Source organism: Epinephelus lanceolatus, chromosome 5, assembly GCF_041903045.1.
Source record: "Epinephelus lanceolatus isolate andai-2023 chromosome 5, ASM4190304v1, whole genome shotgun sequence".
In the NCBI taxonomy this organism is placed as follows: domain Eukaryota; kingdom Metazoa; phylum Chordata; class Actinopteri; order Perciformes; family Serranidae; genus Epinephelus; species Epinephelus lanceolatus.
The window spans coordinates 15,304,873-15,324,263 of record NC_135738.1 but is presented as its reverse complement, the minus strand read 5'-3'; the positions used below and the strand labels follow the sequence as shown (position 1 = coordinate 15,324,263).

Below are 19,391 nucleotides of genomic sequence, written 5' to 3'. Positions count from 1 at the left end.
GTTACATAAAGCCCAGTTCAAACCAAAGATTTGCAACGAGTCAGGTTGAAACAGTCAACTACTTGCAATGCACCGTTCTGCAACGTTCTAAAAACCTGATGGTTCACACCAATGCAACCGGATGAGATGGTGTATCATCTCTATGCAACAACTCTCTTTACATCCACTCTATTTGCAGCTTTTCAGGCTTAATTTATGGTTAAATATAATTTGTAGCTTCTTAAAATATGAGTGAGGATAGCGATAGTGAGATACTGGCTACAGTTGCATTTGTAGTAGTGATGAAACGGCAAAAACATAAACAAAAGAGCATCAGATGGACTGTATTCATCATAAATATACCACAATAATATTAAAAACCAGCACCAATTTATCAGTCAGTGAGAATAGGTGTGTGTGGGGGTATGAGCACATACAGTGAGCAGCAGCAGCTACCCACGGTCCAACATTGGCACACTGTGAGGACGGAAAAGAGGGCTCTGTGGGGACGAAGCACCTGCTGCAGCAAGCCAACACGGATCTGCAGTCATTTTAACTTAACCAGCAGACTTCACTTCAGGTGACACCATTAACTGGCTTGAGTCGAGCTTAGACGACCAGTTCACACTGTTGCAACTTTTTTCTGCAACGTTCTAAAACGGTTTTGTCTTGTCGCAAATCATTGGTCTGAACTGGGTTTAACTCACTCATTTAAAATACCACTAAGGCTTAAAAGTTATGCTTCATGAAGGGTGTAGCCGCTTTGAGTGACAAGTGGGTACCATCCGTTGACAAGTACCTACCATGGCAACAGCGTTGGTTAGGTAGAGCTGTAGCTGTTGCTATTTCAGTGCGTTTTCAGTTCATTAATGTTATTTGTAACATTTTGGTCGCACAAAAAAGTCTTGTTAAGTGCTTGGTTGTATTAAAAAACAACCTCTAAGGAATTAAATATTCAGTTTTTCCAGTAAGTGCATCCATATTGGCCTGAGCCTAGTTTTTACTCGCGAAAATTAGCATTAGCATTATCACAGTTAACCATTGCTGTAATTGCATCATGCTAAGCAAGCTAGCAGTTTGTTAGTGTCACCGTCTCATCCAAAATTGGTCACCTCTCGCTCCAAAAATCCAAGATGGCCGAATGCTAAACTCAAGGTCTCAAAATGGGGGTCCACAAACCAATGGTGACGTCACCATGGCTACGCCCATTATTTTATACCTTGTATGGTTCCAACAAAGGCACGTAAGAACACTGCAAGCTGGCAAAAATAGATAAACACAGTATTTCTTTCTCTAAATGGCTTTGCAAATGTTTTATGCATAAGAAAATTATTTTGGCACATTAATTAGACCTCAAGAATACATACAATGTGTTTTATTGAGAGCCACTAAAAGTCAGCATGACTTTTGTTTGTTTACAAGAAAACTCCCTTTAAAATGCCAAATACTTATCACCAATCAGCAGCAATTAAAGTCTTGTGAGTCCATCTGCCCATGCGATGCTGTTATTTGAGCAGAATACTTAGATGTCATGAAAAAAAAGAGGCAAAAACTCTGTTTATCCGAATCCTCCCCCTCATGCCATACCCTTTGAGTCGTCAGGCTGAAAGTCTTCTTTTCTGATCTCTGTTGTTGTCAAACCCCCTGCTCCACCTTTGGCCCCTGTCCATCCTTTCATCCCCTTCCCGGCCCAGCCCTCCCTCCATCTCTTCTGCCTCAGGGGCCCAGGTCTGGTTATCACAGGATTAGAACAAGGACACACACCCAGCATATACACACCTCGGGCACAAGCACACGCATGCACATGTGCACCTAGCACATACGCACACCTCAGGACATTCTCCTTTAATAACATTCAAAGGGAGAGCACAACCAATCCGCTACCTTTCATGGATTAGCTGCTAATCTCACAGAGCGAGGAGCACCTCGGGCACTTTGGGGAAAAGACGAAGTGTAGAGGGGAAGAAAGAGGAGGAATCTTGACCTTCAAGATCAAGGATAAAGTGCTAGTCAAAGAAAGGGGCAAAGAAAGTTGGGGGATGTTTCTTTTGCTAAAGGCTCCACTGGATGTGGAGCCCAGGCCACGTCAGGACATTCACTTGCACATATTTCATTTAAACAAGTACATAAAGTCCACGTGTTCAAGTCTACCACCAGCTGGGATCTGAACCTGCGACCTCCTCCGCTGCAGGTGGTCTTCATGTAAAATACAGACTTCTGTCTGAGCTCGCTGACCCCCTGACAAGCTGAGGAGAAATATAACCAGGGCTCCATGCTGTTTCGTCCAGGCTTAAATCTGTGGATCAGTCCTTTAATCCACTACTCTGCACATAAACACTGAGCCATGAAATGAACTACAGTCAACTTAATCCTCTTTACAAGGCAGACTGGTTCTCAGGCGACACTGTAATGCATGTGGAAATATGACTATCAATACCGGGACATTGTTTCTGCTGAGTTTGCGACTCGTTAATTGGTGAAAGCCACTGAGGATGATAAAGACGCTCGTATATCAAGCGAATGTACAGTGTCAATAGGTACTGAAGGGGGCGGTTTAATGTTTCCTTCCACAGCTGTAATATTTCTTCTGTGGGCAACTTAGAGGAACCAGCACTCCCTCTGGACTCTTTTCAAACAGAAGCAGATGTTCAATCGCTATTAATAAGCAGCAGATTCCTGCAGCTACAAACTTAGCATCTTCCCTTTTTTAATTGTCAATTACTGCCACCAGGACAAGAGTGGTGACACTAAACCTGCATATGAACACATATAAGAACAAGCACCCTGCTGTGTTTTCCAGCGTTTATTAATTTTTTCATTTAAGAGCCCTGAATGTTATTGTTGACATGTAATTTGGCTGTAATTCATCTTCCTAATATTGGCGAAGAGGTGAGATGCGCCCGCAGTAGTGATTGTGGCGAGTATCAAGCTCGCTCTGATGGCGAATGTGTGGGAGATGATAGTCCAATAACTCTGTAAGGAGGCTGCGACGATAATTTGACCGAAGCAGGGAAAAAGTCATTACGTCAAGCCTCTGCATAAGCCTCGGTTTAATCACACAAATTGACTTTTATAAGGAGACGCATAGCTGTGTATTCCGCTGCAGTGACTTGAAGACGTTTTAATAGGAAACTACATAAAATACAGTGACACAGTTTAATCCACTGGGTTTTAGGGTATTAATCTTCATTGTGAATCTGAGGAATGAGCACACAGTGGAAGAAAGACAAATGAGTAAAACAATAAAACTCGCCCGCAGTTCAGAAGATTACAGAAAACGCAGTGAGTGAAATCACATAAGGTACAGTCTAAAGATAATATGGAAAAGGACTGAGTAAGCAAGGAGGTTTCTTTCTCTAAATAAATCAAAACAGCACAAGAAAGAGATGAATGTGCATTTGTTACTCCCTTAAATATCTATTCCTCAATCTCAGTTCTAACTTGTTTATGCTTTTCAGAAGCCTGCTCATAAAAAAGACACAAAGTCACAAATCCTCAACTATGCTCTATTATTTCCTGATTTCCATTGACAGGGGAAGAGAGAAACTCTACAGGGGTCCCAGATGGAGCAGGAAATGGGAGTCTTCGCCGGGTGTTCGCTGTGCTGCTGAGTCTTACGGCTTTAATTCAAACTCCAATGGCACGGCAGGGAGGGAGGCTGTGGGCCTAAATCCTCCGGCGCACAGCGCAGGCGGCAGCCAGCCCCTTCACTCTGCTGCTGCTGAATTAGTTTGCATTGGTGCAAATTGCTTTTTTAATTACTGACACTGAGGAAATGCAGCGCGGTGCCTCCTCTTCGGAGATGATGCACACAGGGAGCTACTTAGCATCGTGTTTCACAAGCTGCAAACAACTGGTAAGGAATGAGGCGGATCTGCTACTCATCACTGCAGAATGACATTGCATTATTCTCGATGAAGGACAGAGACATTACATTATGGAGGGATTACTGACTCAGATTTTTATGTATTTTACTCTACGTGTGGTCCTGTATTTGGCATTATAACAAAGCCATAACTTTAAATAGACACTGTGAGACAGGTGACTTTAAAACAGTCCTTACAAAGTCCTTATGGTTTTCTCTCTGCCTCCATACTTTCCTATTTAATAAGGTGACAATGCCAAAAACTTTAACAATGAAAAACTAAAAAATCCTGCACACAGCTGAGCACTCCTCAGACCTTCATCAGGTAAAAAATTATAGACTGTCTTAATGTATTTAAGCCAGTGAGGGTTTGAGAAGTACAAGTGAGAAAATCATTAAAACACCATATATATTTTTTATCTGATTAGGCGAATAAAATAATCATCAGAGCACAGGATTTCTCTGTTGTATGGTTCTAAAGCACCTGCTGAAGAATTTCTGGCGTGCGAGAACTTTGTAGACTTTGATTCCTTCAAGTTAAAATTACTTTGTGCTGGAATCCCCACCTGAACAACCGCAGAGCATCATATGATTTTTGGCTGAGTTCATCAAATACATTATTGGAGGAGTTAATAAGTATTAATCCATCCATCATCTCTCCACTATCACTGTCTACTCAAGGCATAAAATATCCCAAATAATAATAATTTAAAAAAACAATATACATTATCATCTGCTATGTGAAGTAGCTTGGCCCCATTTGGGACTATCTCATTGACTTTATGGCTAAAACCACAGATGCTGTTGCCTCATTTATCCACAACAGCTGTTTCACTGTTGTGACTGTCTATCTGACTTTTAATACCAAAACAATAGCATGTGGCGTGTTCAGCCATTTGAACCTTTCCCTGTTGGGCCTCTTTAGGGAAGTGGGATGTGTTTTCCTGTTTAGAAATAGCTTTGTTTCTTATATCAAAGTTACTAATTTACTTCACAATAAAACGCTCTTATTGTAGTGTTTCAATCGCAGCAGATATATGCTGCTTTTACACTTGTTGAAACAACAACTGTCAACTGTCAGAGGTAGAGTGGGTTGTCCACTAATCGGAAGAGCAGCGGTTCGATCTCAGGCTCCTCCAGTCTGCTTGTCAAAGTATCCTTGAGCAAGACACTGAACCCCAAATTGCTCCCTATGACTGTTCCATCGGTGTGTGAGTGTGTTAAAAAAAAAACCTGAGTAGGCACCTTGTATGGTAGCTTTGGCCACCAGTGTGTGAATGTGTGTGTGAATGGGTGAATGTGACTTGAGTGTAAAAACTACTAGACTAGAGAGGTGCTTTAGAAGTACAGGTCCATTTACCATTTACCAAATGCAAGCATGGTAGAGGTGTAACGGTGAGGGTGTAAGGGTGTGACACAAATGTCAAGCTGTGTGATTCATTCCTGTTTGGTGTGAGTTTGGTACAGCAGAACAAAACCCAAATACATAAGGATATGTTCTGGGTTTTTTTTTCTTAATTTAGAACAGACAGTAGTCCAAGTGTCAAAGACAGAAACAATTCTCCAATAGGAAACATTTCAAACACTTCTCTATTACACTGAATAAACAATTTCCCAAACTACAGGTCACAATAAGCTACAAAATTGAAAAGCATCTCTTATGCCATCAAAGTGAAAATATAAAATAAATAAAACCAATAAAAATAAAACTTGCATAAGAAGGTATATTTCGATGATTTCCACCATGGCTATAGTTAAACAATCAAAGCACCCAGACATTTTTAATCCTGGTTATCAGCACATCTGTTACATATCCTACAACAGAAGAACAACGCTGACACACACCGTCCTTATCCGTTGCACAGCTGTCTCTCTGTTGCTGTTATAGCCTACCGCTTGTCATAGTGTGACTGACTCACATGACAATCTACTTGTTGCGTTAACCTCAGCGTAAGGTGGTAACAGCGTAAAGCTAAAGGTTTCTGGGTGTAACTTGCACTTGACCACACTTGACCCCTGTACTGTGACAGTTTTTCCTTATCCGCTGTGAGGGTCCAAAGGACAGAGGGATGTCGTATGCTGTAAAGCCCTGTGAGGCAAATTGTGATTTGTGATATTGGGCTAAAATTGACTGAAAAATTGAAATTGAAAATGTAAGGATGTTTTCTTGCAGCAGCTGTAGTCTGAGACAAAATAACTTCATTTACTGGGCTGACTGCCGGCAACTTTTAAGGTGAAACGTTACTTTTACATGTACACTTTTAGCAATGAGTGGATCGATCAGATTATGTTAAGTGCACTCTGTTTAGTTCTGAAAATGTTGACGTGCAATCTTGCTCTGTGGATGATAAACCAGGCGGAGACTGATAAATGAGGAAATACAGAGTGCTGGATGGAGCAGTGACTGAAAACAACCCTGCTCACATAATAGAGCACTGTTTGTGGTGGAAACGCCAAGTGGACCTGAGATCTAGGTACCATGTCTGAAGGGTTACTTTTAGTTCCAAAGGTACCATACTGAAAGTGTGGGCACCTGAATCTGATGGGTTTTTTTTAGATCAATCAGGGTGATGTAACACAGGTATTTTCTCTCCTACCTATAAAAATGTGCCTTATATAACCTGATGGCAACCTATAGTGGAAGACACTATTATGAACAAGCAGGGCTACTACCACAATCACCCACAACACAGACAGAGAACAAAGACTGTGAATCATCCACGCAATCTTTTCAGATTGATTTGGTTTGCTTTTGAAATTGACTTTGGCTTCAACTTTGATCAGGAACAAATGGGTCTGCCGCCTCCACTCACAGTCTGTCTGTTTCTCAGGTTCTCAGTGAATTTCCCTCTCCTTATCACACGCACACAGTACTTTCACACGCCAGAAGAAGACTGTACCCTCACACGCACACACAAAAAAGGCCGAAAGTCCACCACAGACATTTTTACATTTCCAAAGAGGCCTGAAGTTAATCTTTTTCTTTTTCAAAGTAAAGTTTTCAAAGCACAGAAGTCTTCACACCAAGTATCAGCATCGCTTTTAAAGATTTCAGCTACAAATATGTCACATAGCAAACAACTGGCTTATCTCACAATATAATAGAGTTTAGAGATTCATATTAATGCTTTTTTTATAGAATAAATTTCTGAAATTGTTGAGTTTAAGATGCTCTTTGTAATCTACACAAAGCAAACCCAAATTGATTCGACACTTTCCCTCAGTGTTCAATCTTTTCTCCACTGCTAGCTTATGCTGAATCATAAAGCAGTGAAGCTGGTATTGATTTGCGTGTGTTTTATTTCAATGTGGTGCTAGTAATCAGAGCAAAACCAATAGGAGCAAATCAAACTGAGATGTTCATCCCTATGCATATCAAATGAACAGACCGTGCATAATTGCAGGGTGACAGATTCACACACTAGTGTGTCTAACCGGGCGCCGTCTGGAATACGACGAGCAGGAAAAAAGGGAGAGGAGGTGTAGCACGTTGCTAAGGTTAACAGTGTGTTTTACAGGTGTTGTATTATAACTATGTCTCTCTGTCGTAGCATGTTTTTCTATCACACAGCTTCCTTGTTCTGTCTCACGCTGCACTCTGACACTGATAACTCACTGTGTTTATATCTGAATGCCTGTTCCTCTCTCTGTCTCTGTAAGTCTGTGTGTCTCTTGGTTGCAGCATTTATCATAATGAAATCAAACATCATCCTCCAGTGTATGACTAAAGATGCTAATAAAATCATTTCTAACTGGCAATAACCCACTGTAGATGTATAAAATGCTTTAAAAGCTCCTGTAGTAGAAACCTACAATTAAATCTCTTTATACCTGCCTGTTTCTCCTCCTCTCCACGCCCATTAAGACAAAACATCCTCCTTATTTGTACCTACTTCATGTCTGCTAGCAACTCCCTACACAAAATGGTTGCTCTGGCTGAAGCTCACAAAGCCAGAATAAAAAACAGAGTGCCTTCTCCACGTGATTCCAGCCTGTCAAAAGGTCAGCGGAGGAACTCACCTGTGCAGGAATAGTCATCGATCCTGATGTAGCCTGTATGGCAGATGCACATGAAGGAGCCGGGGGTGTTAACGCACATGGTGTTCTCCCTGCAGTAGTGCTTTCCTTCAGCGCACTCATCAATATCTGAGGAGACGGGAGAGAGAAGGAGAGAGGGAGGAGAACAAAGCTGGGTTAGATGTGGCTTCCTTTCAACGTTTCTATCAAGTGCATCAGAGTCTGCAAATGTAATTCGTTTCCAGGTGATGCTTTTGAACTCTTCACCTCAAAAGGTAAGTATAGGGTTAATGATGTCATAGATATCAACAGACCTTTATATAAAAAATACAATATTTGCTGGCAGATTGTAGACACTCTCTTGTGGTGCAGATCAAACAATGCTGTCTGCATTGATATGTCAAACCTCAAGAGCAAGACATCGATTCTGATTTGCGTTGATTAAGTGACGTTCAACAGCTTCATCACCCTCCCCTACAGAAACACATTGTAAATGACCTCATTATTAATTTAACATAATGAGGCATTACTGTTTCTGACGTACGTTAACATTTTCAACAATGGTGGAACGTATGTTTTCCAAACTATCAAGCTAAATCTGTGAAAAGTGCATCTCATGATGGACTGTATAATGCTTCCTAGTTGTGTGGAGAAAGGAATGGGAAACCAGAATTGCTGTGGAAGAAAAGTCTGGCCTGTCTTTAGGTGTAGGCCTGAATACATCTGGGAGACAGCCACCATTAAATTAATAATTTTTACTTCATCCGACAGCACAGAAACGTTTGAAAAGGCTGTGACAGCGAGTGTATGTACAGGAAAAAAAGCCTTAATTTGTTTACAATATTCTGATGTGCAGGCACAAACATTAAGCTTACTTATCTTATTTGCTGATGCACGTTTGTTGGTGTTCCACCAGTTCGCCTTCTGATTATACAAATAAATTAGCTGGCCGAGCTTGTTGTCTTGTCTGGTTCTACAAAGTTGGTGTTGATGTTTAGGAGCTTCCTGAATTCATCAAAGATGGTGGAGCGGGCCATAATTGACTTTGGCTTTCATTAATTTCTAATTAGAGATAAGAAGACATTAACATGTAGTCACTGGTGGTTTGTATAAAGAGAAAAAAAAAAAAAAAAAAAAAAAAGATCCGGCTTTGTGTGAGTGATTTTCACAGCAAGTCTTCTATCAGCAGGGCAACATCATTTGTCTGTGCCTTCCAACACTGTCACATATCACTGTTGATAAATGTGCTCTATGATTTTATGATATGATGAAAATGCCACAATTATGTCTGGTAAGATTTAAGCACAGAAATGACTGTAGGTTATTTGTTTTAGGGAAAGATCATTGTGGGATAAAACAAGGTAAGGGGAGCTTTGTTGTCAGGTTACAGTAATAAACACGTAGTTAAATGTTCTGTATGCAACATTTATTTATCATTCTGTGTCCTAGTACCAGACTCCCTTAAAAAACACTGAGTTTTGTGAGTTGCTGAGTGGTTTGGCTTTAGGGGTTGGGTCACAGAATTCAGTAACACCAGTCGCCACATTGCTGCCACTTTGCACCACGCTCATAAAGCAGTTACTGCTGATACAGGTACAGCAGCGTAACAGAAGCTTAGCGCCAGTGGTGTAGTGGTACTTGATTAATTGGGTGCACTACTAAATAGATGGGTAGGTTATACAGAGGGGAGAGGCTTTTGGCTAATAGGTGAGAAATAGCCAAAAGAGACAGGTGAGTATACCCCTTATACCTGTGTATACACTCCACTACACCACTGCATAGCGCCCACCCTCTGATCTCTCCTGGTCAACACTGTTAGCTCTGTCAGCACTGTTGCTGTTGTTTAGTGCTGTTTGTGAAGTTAGTACCGTTAGCTGCTAGCTGCCGCCTCAGCCACCTCCATGTAAAGAATCGCTCTGCTCTAAATTTTTCATAGAGCCCGAAACCCGGAGCAACATCATTACTTGTGCTGCTTTCAGACGCCCTTCACAGGTATTTAAACTTTTGAACTTTGCGCAAATTAGTGTGATTTCTTTAAAAAACAACTTGGAAAATAAGGCGGTGAGCAACCTGGTAAAAAAATGCCCCACAAATGGCAAAAAAATAACAGATTTAGAAAATTATTTTTGAAAAATAGGGAAAAAAAGAAAATTATATTTATATTTATTATTATTGCATATTTAAAATTAAAATACAGAATTATTATTATTTTTAAACACTTTTTCCAGGTGATTTCCTTTTAATTTCCTCTCTTTACTAATGTCCTGCAAATTTTGGGGTCATTACTTCTTTTGTTGCCTTCTTCTCATGTTTTTTTTTTTTTTTTTTTTTTTTTTAAAGATATTTTTTGAGGCATTTTTGCCTTTAATTGATAGGAAAGCTGAGCATATAGGGGGATAGAGAGAGGGAATGACATGCAGCAAGGGGCCACAGGCTGGGGTCGAGCCCGAGCCGCTCAGCAACAGCCTTGTACATGGGGCACCTGCTCTATCCATTAAGCCACTGACGCTCCCTTCTCATGTTTTTTAAAGAAATCAAACCAATTTGCTCAGGTTTCAAAGAGTTAAGGTCAGAAAATGATGGTGGTCATGTCTTCTAAAAAAAAGGGGGGTAAGGTTACTGTAGGTTGGAAACAAGAAACAAACAACGGTCTCCTCAACATTGCCACTTAACTTCGCTATCGTCATAATTACTGCGACCACTAGGGGGCTTTTTCAGCGTAAACATGTTAATTTGGGGCACTTGCTGAGACAACCAATGCTGTCGTTCTTCTTGGGAGGACTTGATTTTCAATAAAAAGCACAGCACTGTTATGATGACATCCCTATCATTATATTGTGGCCTAGTTCAGGTGTTTCATCCTGGGAACCACTTTTTTGCAGTTTGTCCTGGTTGCCAGTGGGAAAAGGCTATTTGTCTTCATCAGAGGCAGACAGAGGTCGAAAAGCAGAGGGTCCATGAGAGGCGGGCAGTGAAGCACTTAAGGTTGCACCACTCGATTTTCAATCTATTCAAAGTAAAGCACTCCAACACAGCGGCTCCGCTGCTTTTCTCCAGATCACTTCTGGTCATTCAGTTCATCTGTGTGCTTGAGCATACTTTAAATATTATTTGCTTTAAGTAGATACTGTAGAGCAAGAATTATGCCACTGGAGAAGTTAATCTAATGGGCTCTGCACACAAACAGGTGTTTTTAATCATTCTAGATGATTAAACCTCTGCTCGGTCTGGCAGAGGCATGCTGGGACTTACATGAGGTCAACAAATTTCATGTATAAAAACAATGATAAAGGTGTATGAGGTCCATCAGGGAAGTGAAGGAGATCAATCAGCACAGTCTGTACATGTCCACACACTCCTGATTAAGAGGTGTAATCAGGAAAAATAAGTGAGAACACCTGTGTGTGTACACCATGGTGTGAGCCCTTTAACTGTGCTCTTAAATATGAGTCCTATGTACTGAAGTGCCCATATACAGTGTGTCATATTAACCCCCTACACACCCATGTTAAAACCACACAAGTGTTTTTAATTATTGTGCCTGATTAGACCTGTTTTGAGGTTTGTGTGGCTGCATGCATCTCGCTCACTCTCCTGTTGCATCTGTTAAAGTAGGACAATATGCATCTTGGTTTTACTCAGTTTCACTCATGCTTCATCCCAGCGCAGCAGGGAGCTGCATCTCTTTACAACAGGGCTACCTGCTTAAAGTTGTGTCTTAAACTGATGACACACTCGTCTTGAATTGATGACATTTAAAAGCAGTGCCCTTTTCAGCACTGTTTTCTCTTGTGCTGTGCAACAGTTATTGGTAGCCGGCTACCATGGACTTTCAGTTTTATGTTACAATTTTGCTTAGTATCTACCATTTATCGATTGAAAATCAGTTAAATCATCACTGAATGCTGATGCTACATTGTCCGTGAATGATGACAAAGCCCATCTGATGTCACCGCAACCTGCTTAGAGGGGTGCGCTTTGACCCGACTCCAGAGATGCTCCATCTCAGGCATACATTTAAAGCCTGGTTCAGACCAATGATTTGTTACAGAGAAAAGTTGCAGCAGTGTGAACTGGCCACTCTAAGCTCAACTCAAGACGGCTGATAGTGTCACCTGCAACTCAGCTAGTCAAATTGCCCATGGCTAGTTTTAGAGTGTAAAGCTCGTCACCCATTTCAACAGTCAATTGGCTTGTAGTGAAGTCTGCTGGTCGAGTCAAAATGACCACAGACGGCATGTTTGCTTGCTGCAGCTGGTGCTCTGTCCCCACCGATCCCCATCTCATGCTTGTTTTGTTTTTGTTTTTTGCCATTTCATCACTACTACAAATGCAACTGTAGCCAGTATCTCACTTTCACCATCCTCCTTCATATTCTAAGCAGCTACAAATCACACTTTGCTATAAAATAAGCCTGAAAAGCTGGGAACCAGAACGGAAGTACAGAGAGTTGTTGCATAGAGATGATACACCATCTCATCCGGTTGCATTGGTGTGAACTGGCAGGCTTTCGGAATGTTGCAGAAGGGCACACTGCTAGTAGTTGCAAGTTTCAACTCGTCTCATCATGAATCTTTGGTCTGAACTGGGCTTAAAGTGGTAATAACGCAAATCAAAGCAACATGGTTTCGCTCAGTGCAGCCAAAAGTGCCAACGGAAAAGCTTTTGCCTAACATGAAACAATTGAAGGAGGAAGGAAATGAGTGACTGGTGAATAAAGTTAAGTACAGAAAGCTAAACACTGGAGCCGAAACACAAATGAGTGCATCAGGTGGCCAGAAATGTGATTTCAAGATTTCAATGGGGCACTCATGTAGCCTGATAATTAGACTGAATTTCTGTTTTGTTTCACTTCATTCATTCAGCCTGACACTGTGTCCTTGTCAACTGATTTCCTGTTTTCCTGACCCAATCAGTAGAGTGACATATCTGTCCTGCCAGTGTCACTGCCTGTTGCCACAGAAGCTGCACTAGTGGTCGCAAGGAGCAGTTAATATTTGAGGTAGATGGGTAGGTTGCTGAGGAGATAGTGGGTATACTCTCCTATATATTAAAATGGCTTTTTGGCTGATAGGTGTATACTCTCCACTATACCACTGCAACAACCTATATAGCTGCTTTATCGTGAATGTAGATGGTACCCATTCTTAATCTTTAGGCTTTGATCAGTCAATCATTTCTCTAAACGTGGGAAACAGCCATCAATGAGCACAACGACCAATGCTATTTGAATCACAGAACAAATCTGTAGGCGGTGATTCAGATGTCTGGGACAGGCTATAGCTAATGTTGCTCTGTCTCCACTGGATATATAAGTGGGCAACTGGTTGCTAACATGTTAGCATGACAGCTTGATAAATCACTGCTGTATCGGGACCGTGTCTCTGTGAGATTGTTTGGAAGGCGTTCGGCACCCTATTAATTAAAACTCAGTTTGTGTAGCTTTAAGAATATCATTTATTAGATTGTCTTTTGTATTTCCTTCTCACTCTCATGATTCCATATTTGGATCCATATTAGCTGTTGCCTTAGCAACAGCTATTCCTGGGTTCTAAACTGCATGCCAAACCATCAGACAGAAGATGCACAACACTGCCAGGGTAAACAAAATAATCTTGATAATGTGATGCAACCAAATGCAATTCGATGCAAATACAAGTTGATCTGAACAAACCCGGCTGTGTGATATGCTCCGGGGCCTTGTTCCTGTTGATAGCACAGGTCAAACGTAGGCACTTTTTGAGAGACAAGCTCCATGGTCCTTGACATTACCAATTTATTATTCATTCACTGTATTCAGTGTCTGTGGGAGCACAAGAGGACATTCACCTCTGAATATGTTCTGTGGCAGGTGTTTTTGCGAAGTGCACTTGAAATTGAATTTCAATAGATTTGCATTGGCATTCACTCGGCTCGCATGTCCTTGGGTGGAGCACCGCCCACCAACCCACAAACTAAGAGCACAGCATCTGCCTACAACTGTGGCATTCACATTTCCTTGGTCTTCCTCCTTTCACGGTTCCATCAATACTTGCTGCCTCCAGCTATTCAAAAGCTTTATGGATAAATGAGGCAGACAGACAATCGCCGACCACCTATGAAAGTACACATGTCCTTCACCAAATGAAGGCAGGCTAATTAAACCCTGCAACTGGCTTTGACAGAGAGAAACAGAGAGGTAGAGAGGTTAGGGAGAAAATGGAAAGTAGAGGGAAGGGCAGAAAGCAGGGCAGGTAAGGAGCAGAACTGAATTAGAGACAAAGACAGAGTCACGACAAGCTGTACTGTAGAGCTAGACAGAAAAAGGAGATGGGACAGCTGGGGAGAGGGCGAATGACTGAGATAGTGATGTGAGAGAGAGATACAGAGGGAGGACAGAAGGAGGTGGAGAGAAAAGGGCAGGCAAAGTAGTGGATTAAACAGAGAGAGATTATAGAATGAGAAAAGGCCAGTGTGAAGTAAAAGTGGTGAAAAGTGTGGAGTGTGTGCGTACGAGAGTGAACATTTGAGATAGCAGGAGAAAGAGATTTAGATGGCAGAGGAACAGAAGAGGAGAGAAAGCAGTGAAAGGTATTAACTGTCACTGAAGAGACAGACAGCAACAGAACAAATTCAGTCCGTCCGCAATCGCAATGGTAACCTTGAGCGGAGGTCTTAGGTGACAGTGTTTCCAGCTTCGCGATTGGCCGTCCATGCTGCAGCTTTGATTTAGAGCCTATTAACTGTAAGACACCATCCATCCCGCCCCCGGTGACAGCAGTTACGTTTGCTAAAACAATATGTTAGGAGGTGAGATGATGAGGGGCGCCGCACGAACGCGTGGGGGGAGAGTGACCATCTCCGTCTCCATTAACGCACTCCATTTTCTTGATTGGCCTGTCACATGGACACACGTGACGTGCCGAGCAAAGAAGGCTGGCTAAGAGTCAGCAGCGGCTTTTATCGCTGAATGGAGTGGTTGGGGTCAATCTGTTGCCACGCCACGATAGATGGCTAGAAAATAGCTGTCGTTTTTATTTTTTCTCCATCACCTTTGTGCATTCCTGCATAACTACTGAATCAATCATAGTCATACCTGAGGAGGGTGGGTAATTTTGTATTATCAGGACAAAAAACGTCCTTGTTATGCATAAAGAGGGAGCTTTTCTCTAGTTCCTGCTGTCAGAAAAAAATAACAGCAAGCTACTACTTCAGTATTTAGAGAGCTGTGTGAAATCAGAACTCACTGGTTTAGCTCCAGGTGTAAGAAGACCTTCATTCAAAATCACACTGGCATTTTTTAATAATCCAACTACTAAAAACCCAGCACTACGGCATAATTTTGCTTAACAGGATGACTCCTGCGCAGTTCACTCCATTTATCCAGAAAGGGATTGTAGCTTTTCACAAAGCAATGTGACATTGTTGTTCATGTAATACTTCTGTTCTCATACACCTCTCGATAGAAACAGCACCCATTCTAATTATCCTGCATGCACTGCAAACTGACGGTGCTTTTTTAACACTACTCCTCATCTTCCAAAAGCTAGTGTGGAGTAACTCTTCAATAAACTCCGTGTCCCACAAGCCGAGACCATCACAGGCCAGTCTAGTGGGAGCTATGAGTATGGCCTTGTCAATTTACCTCGTCTACACATGGCTACAGCAAACCCTATTATGTCTTTTTAAACAGTGACCTGATTCAAGGCTATAACGCAGTGTTTCGCTGCCCATTCTAGATTTAAGTCTCATGTGTGCTGCATATGTAACCACACACAGCATCACTGATGGGTTGGTATGGTCAGAAGTGTGCTCTCTAACCACACCTAACAGTGACGTCACAGCGAACTGACTAACTCCGCAGTAAACAGTTCAGCTAAGAAGAAAAGATGTTCTGCTGCAGTTAAGTGGATCTATAAATATAGTCTAAAAACAGACGAGCATAAGGATAATAAAGGATAATAAAGGATAAAGAGGAAACATACTATGCTGCCAGACTGAAAATTACATTATGGGAGCTGTAGCTTTTAATTACCAACAAATGAATCATTGTTTAACTCTGTCAAAATCCCCAAGGATTCAAATTGTAATAGCAAGCGCTGTACTCAGTTATGTTGGAATATAAACAGTAAACTTCACAAACATTATTCACTTTTTCAGAAAGACAATTAAAGGTTAAGATTGGTATTTTTCAACATGGACCTTATTTTCCTATGTTTTTGTGTTTCAAGGGTGTTTTCACACCTGCCCTGTTTGGTTCGGTTCAATTCAACTCAAGTTTGTTTGCCCCTAAGTGTGGCTTGTTTGGGCAGGTGTGAACACAGCAATCACACTCAGGTGTGCACCAAAACAACCAGACCAAGACCTTCTTGAAGAGGTGGTCTCAGTCCAGTTACAAACGAACTCTGGTGCGGTTCGTTTGTGGTGAGAACGTGTTCCGACCTGGATCTGAACCAACTGTAGTCACATGACACATTGTTTGGGTTAAACATGAGCATGTTACAGTCCTGGAGGATTATTAATGTGCACCTCCTCCTGTACTGCCTTAATATGCACATTCAGCACATCCAATGCATCAAAACATTGTTTTCTAGTTGGAGCCGCGCCTCGTTTTCAAACTGTATGGTTTGACTAAAATGAACAATGACAGCAATATAGTCCACGATGAGCAGCGCTAAAATCAACCTGCGTAGTTGTCCCTCCATTGTGACATTAGAAAGTGTCACATTTATCTTGCAAGTGTACTCTTCTTCAACATTTTGTTTACTTCCTGGATTTTTCCCGCATGGAAATTCTGACCAATCAAGAGCAGCTTTCTTGTGCAAGGCATTTGATCTGGTCCGCTTGTAAATGCTGCCGTGAGAACACGAACCAACTCTCGGCAATTATGCAACTTTCTAACTAAATGAGTCCCTGATTCAGACCAAAGCAAGACAACTCTGGGTCTGAAAGCACTCTCAGTGACTAATGGTAACAACAAATATTGAAACTGGTCCAATTTTGATGAGAGTGCTGCAGACAGCTACGGGGAAACGGGTTGCAGGGTAACTACTCGGGGATGTTTGCACCATTAATTTACATCAAACTAAAGTGCTTGTTTTGCCACTGACAGCCTCGGATTTTCACTTTAAGTGTCTAAAGACTTGAGGCAAGGATCCCTACAGAGGTCGAATTCTTTGGCAAAGAGTAAAATCCTTTTTTAAACCAGAAACATGCCTAAAATGAATAACAGAATTAAAAAGCCAATACAATTACTGGTTATTGTATTCTTCTATTTCGTTTTTCTCTAATTGTTTGATTTGCTGTACCTCAGTGCAATCTATAAGGCAATTAGTTGCCAACTTTGCTTCTCTGCTTCAGTGATGGTATTTTACCTTTATCTTATTTTTATTGTTCTTTGTAGTTTCTTAAATTGCCTCATTTAGTTTTCTTGAATCCTGCATTGTTTTAAATCCAGAATCCACAATGTAAAGCACTTTGTAACTTTGTTTTTTTAATAAAATTTGATTTATTATAATAAAATTGTTCTCACCAATCCCACCAGACTCCATTTGAATATGCACTAATTTTATTCCCATAAAAACACTGCATTCAAAGTCGACAGAAACAAAATAAAACTCACCAAAACCGTCTTAATTTGTCTTTTCACTGTTCCAGCTATTACCAACTCTGGTTTGGTGGAAAAAATACTCTTGTTAATTCTTGTTAAGGTGTGAAAATATAACGGCTCTATACACACTAAAAGTCCTGTTTATTTACTTTAAATGGGGTCTGGTGAATTTGGAGTTGGCGATCTCAGGGCTGTTTCAGGATTAAACATAAAGGATCTTACTCCTTAACAAAAAGGTCTATCTCTGTAGGGATGCTTTCCACAAGTTGCCAGACACTTAGAATAACAATCTGAGCCTGTCAGTGGCAAAAACAAGCACTTTTAATGGACGTAAATTGATGGTACAAACATGCCATGAGTAGTTACTCGCTCATAACTCGTCCTATTAGTCATTTAAGCACACGAAAATAGAAAAACCAGGAAAATACCAAACTTATCCTTTAAACAAATCCTAATTTAGAGATTGCATTGCGTCACAGGAGCCAGTGGGACAAGTTAGCTTGGAAGTGTTGCTTTCTTGAAGTATGACAACCCAGCACATAAATCAATTCATCCATATGTTTATATTAAAATGTATGCCATACATGCCAAGTGCTGTTATATCATCGGAGGTCATAACTTTTCATTGACATTTTTAATATTCCCACTATTGCTCATGCAAGTCATCCTGTAACTATGTAGATAGGAAACACCAGCTTATCCCTCTCCATTTGCATAACATGTAATTTCTAATAGGGTGCGTCCTCATTATCTGTGTTCCATACTGCAGTATACCAAGGTCTGGGAGTAGGGAGATAACACTGGCATTGCCTCTGGATGTCCCACAAAGACACCCGAGTCAGTGCCATTCCACCAGCGGTCCCTCTCCTTCTCTTTATCTCTCTTTTATTCTGTCTTTTCCTCATCTATCCATCCCTAACCAGCTCACTTACTCGAGCAGATGGGCTTTCAATAAACGGCACAGGGACAAGGGTTGCCAAAACATTGTCTGATATTCTTCAGTAGCCAGTTCCCTCGTGGCCAGATAAATGGCAGTCACAGGAAAGAGCAAGGAGACAAAGAGCTGTCCCTGCTGGCCAAACAGTGTCCCACTCAGCAAATAATCTCCACTGTTGGCCTTGGTTCCTCATGGGTGGAGAAAGGTGTCAGAGGATATTACAGGATTGTTACAGGATGCCTGTATTGGTTTTAGGGGAGTGTCACTGGATCAAATATTGAATTATAGTTGGCTGACAGGTGAATTTTTATATGTTGAATTTAAATGTTTTTTTTATAAAATTAAACAATATTTGTGGAAATTGGTGCTTGGTGTTGCTTTAAGCCCTTTTTGTGTCTCAAGAATTGTATTTTAAAGGAGGAAATTTATACATATATTATACATAATATACACATAGCTTTATTAGTACTTTAAAGGAACAGTTTAACATTTTGGGATTCACTTATTTGCTGTCTTGTTGGGAGATGGATGAGAAGACTGATGCCATTGTTATGTCTATATAAATATGAAGCTACAGCTAGTAAATTGTTAGCTTTACTTAGCATAAACACTGGAAGCAGGGGGTAAAAGCTAGCCTGGCTCTGTCTGTGGGTAAAAAATATCGCTTGACCAGGCACAGTGACTTCCTGGAGGACAAATTAAATTTAAGGCCTAAACACACTGAACTTGATAAACGACGTGCTTCTTTTGACATGTGTCAATTGTTGCTCCTACGGCGCACTGCAGGCATCAGATTTGAAATGCCACAGAACCAGTAGAAAAAGGTCACTACTTTGGCAAAATGTTTCTATTTTATAATAATAATAATGAGCTTTATTTATATGGCATCTTTCGCAGACACAGTTACAAAGTGCTGTACAATAAAACTACACACATTTAAAACAATAAAACAAATAATGTCATAAAATGTCATCTAGTAAAAGATAAAATAAGGAAGGCCAAAG

The 19,391-nt window shown here is 41.0% G+C and overlaps 1 protein-coding gene across 1 annotated transcript in view; it reads right to left on the bottom strand.

Moving 5' to 3' along the window:
- nell2a (neural EGFL like 2a) overlaps positions 1 to 19,391 on the bottom strand; it is a 130,306-nt gene that overhangs the window by 54,515 nt on the left and 56,400 nt on the right. Inside the window, exon 13 of the mRNA XM_033635465.2 lies at positions 7,865 to 7,990. Within this exon, the coding sequence (XP_033491356.1) occupies positions 7,865 to 7,990 (126 nt within the window). The remainder of the gene's footprint in view (positions 1 to 7,864; positions 7,991 to 19,391) is intronic.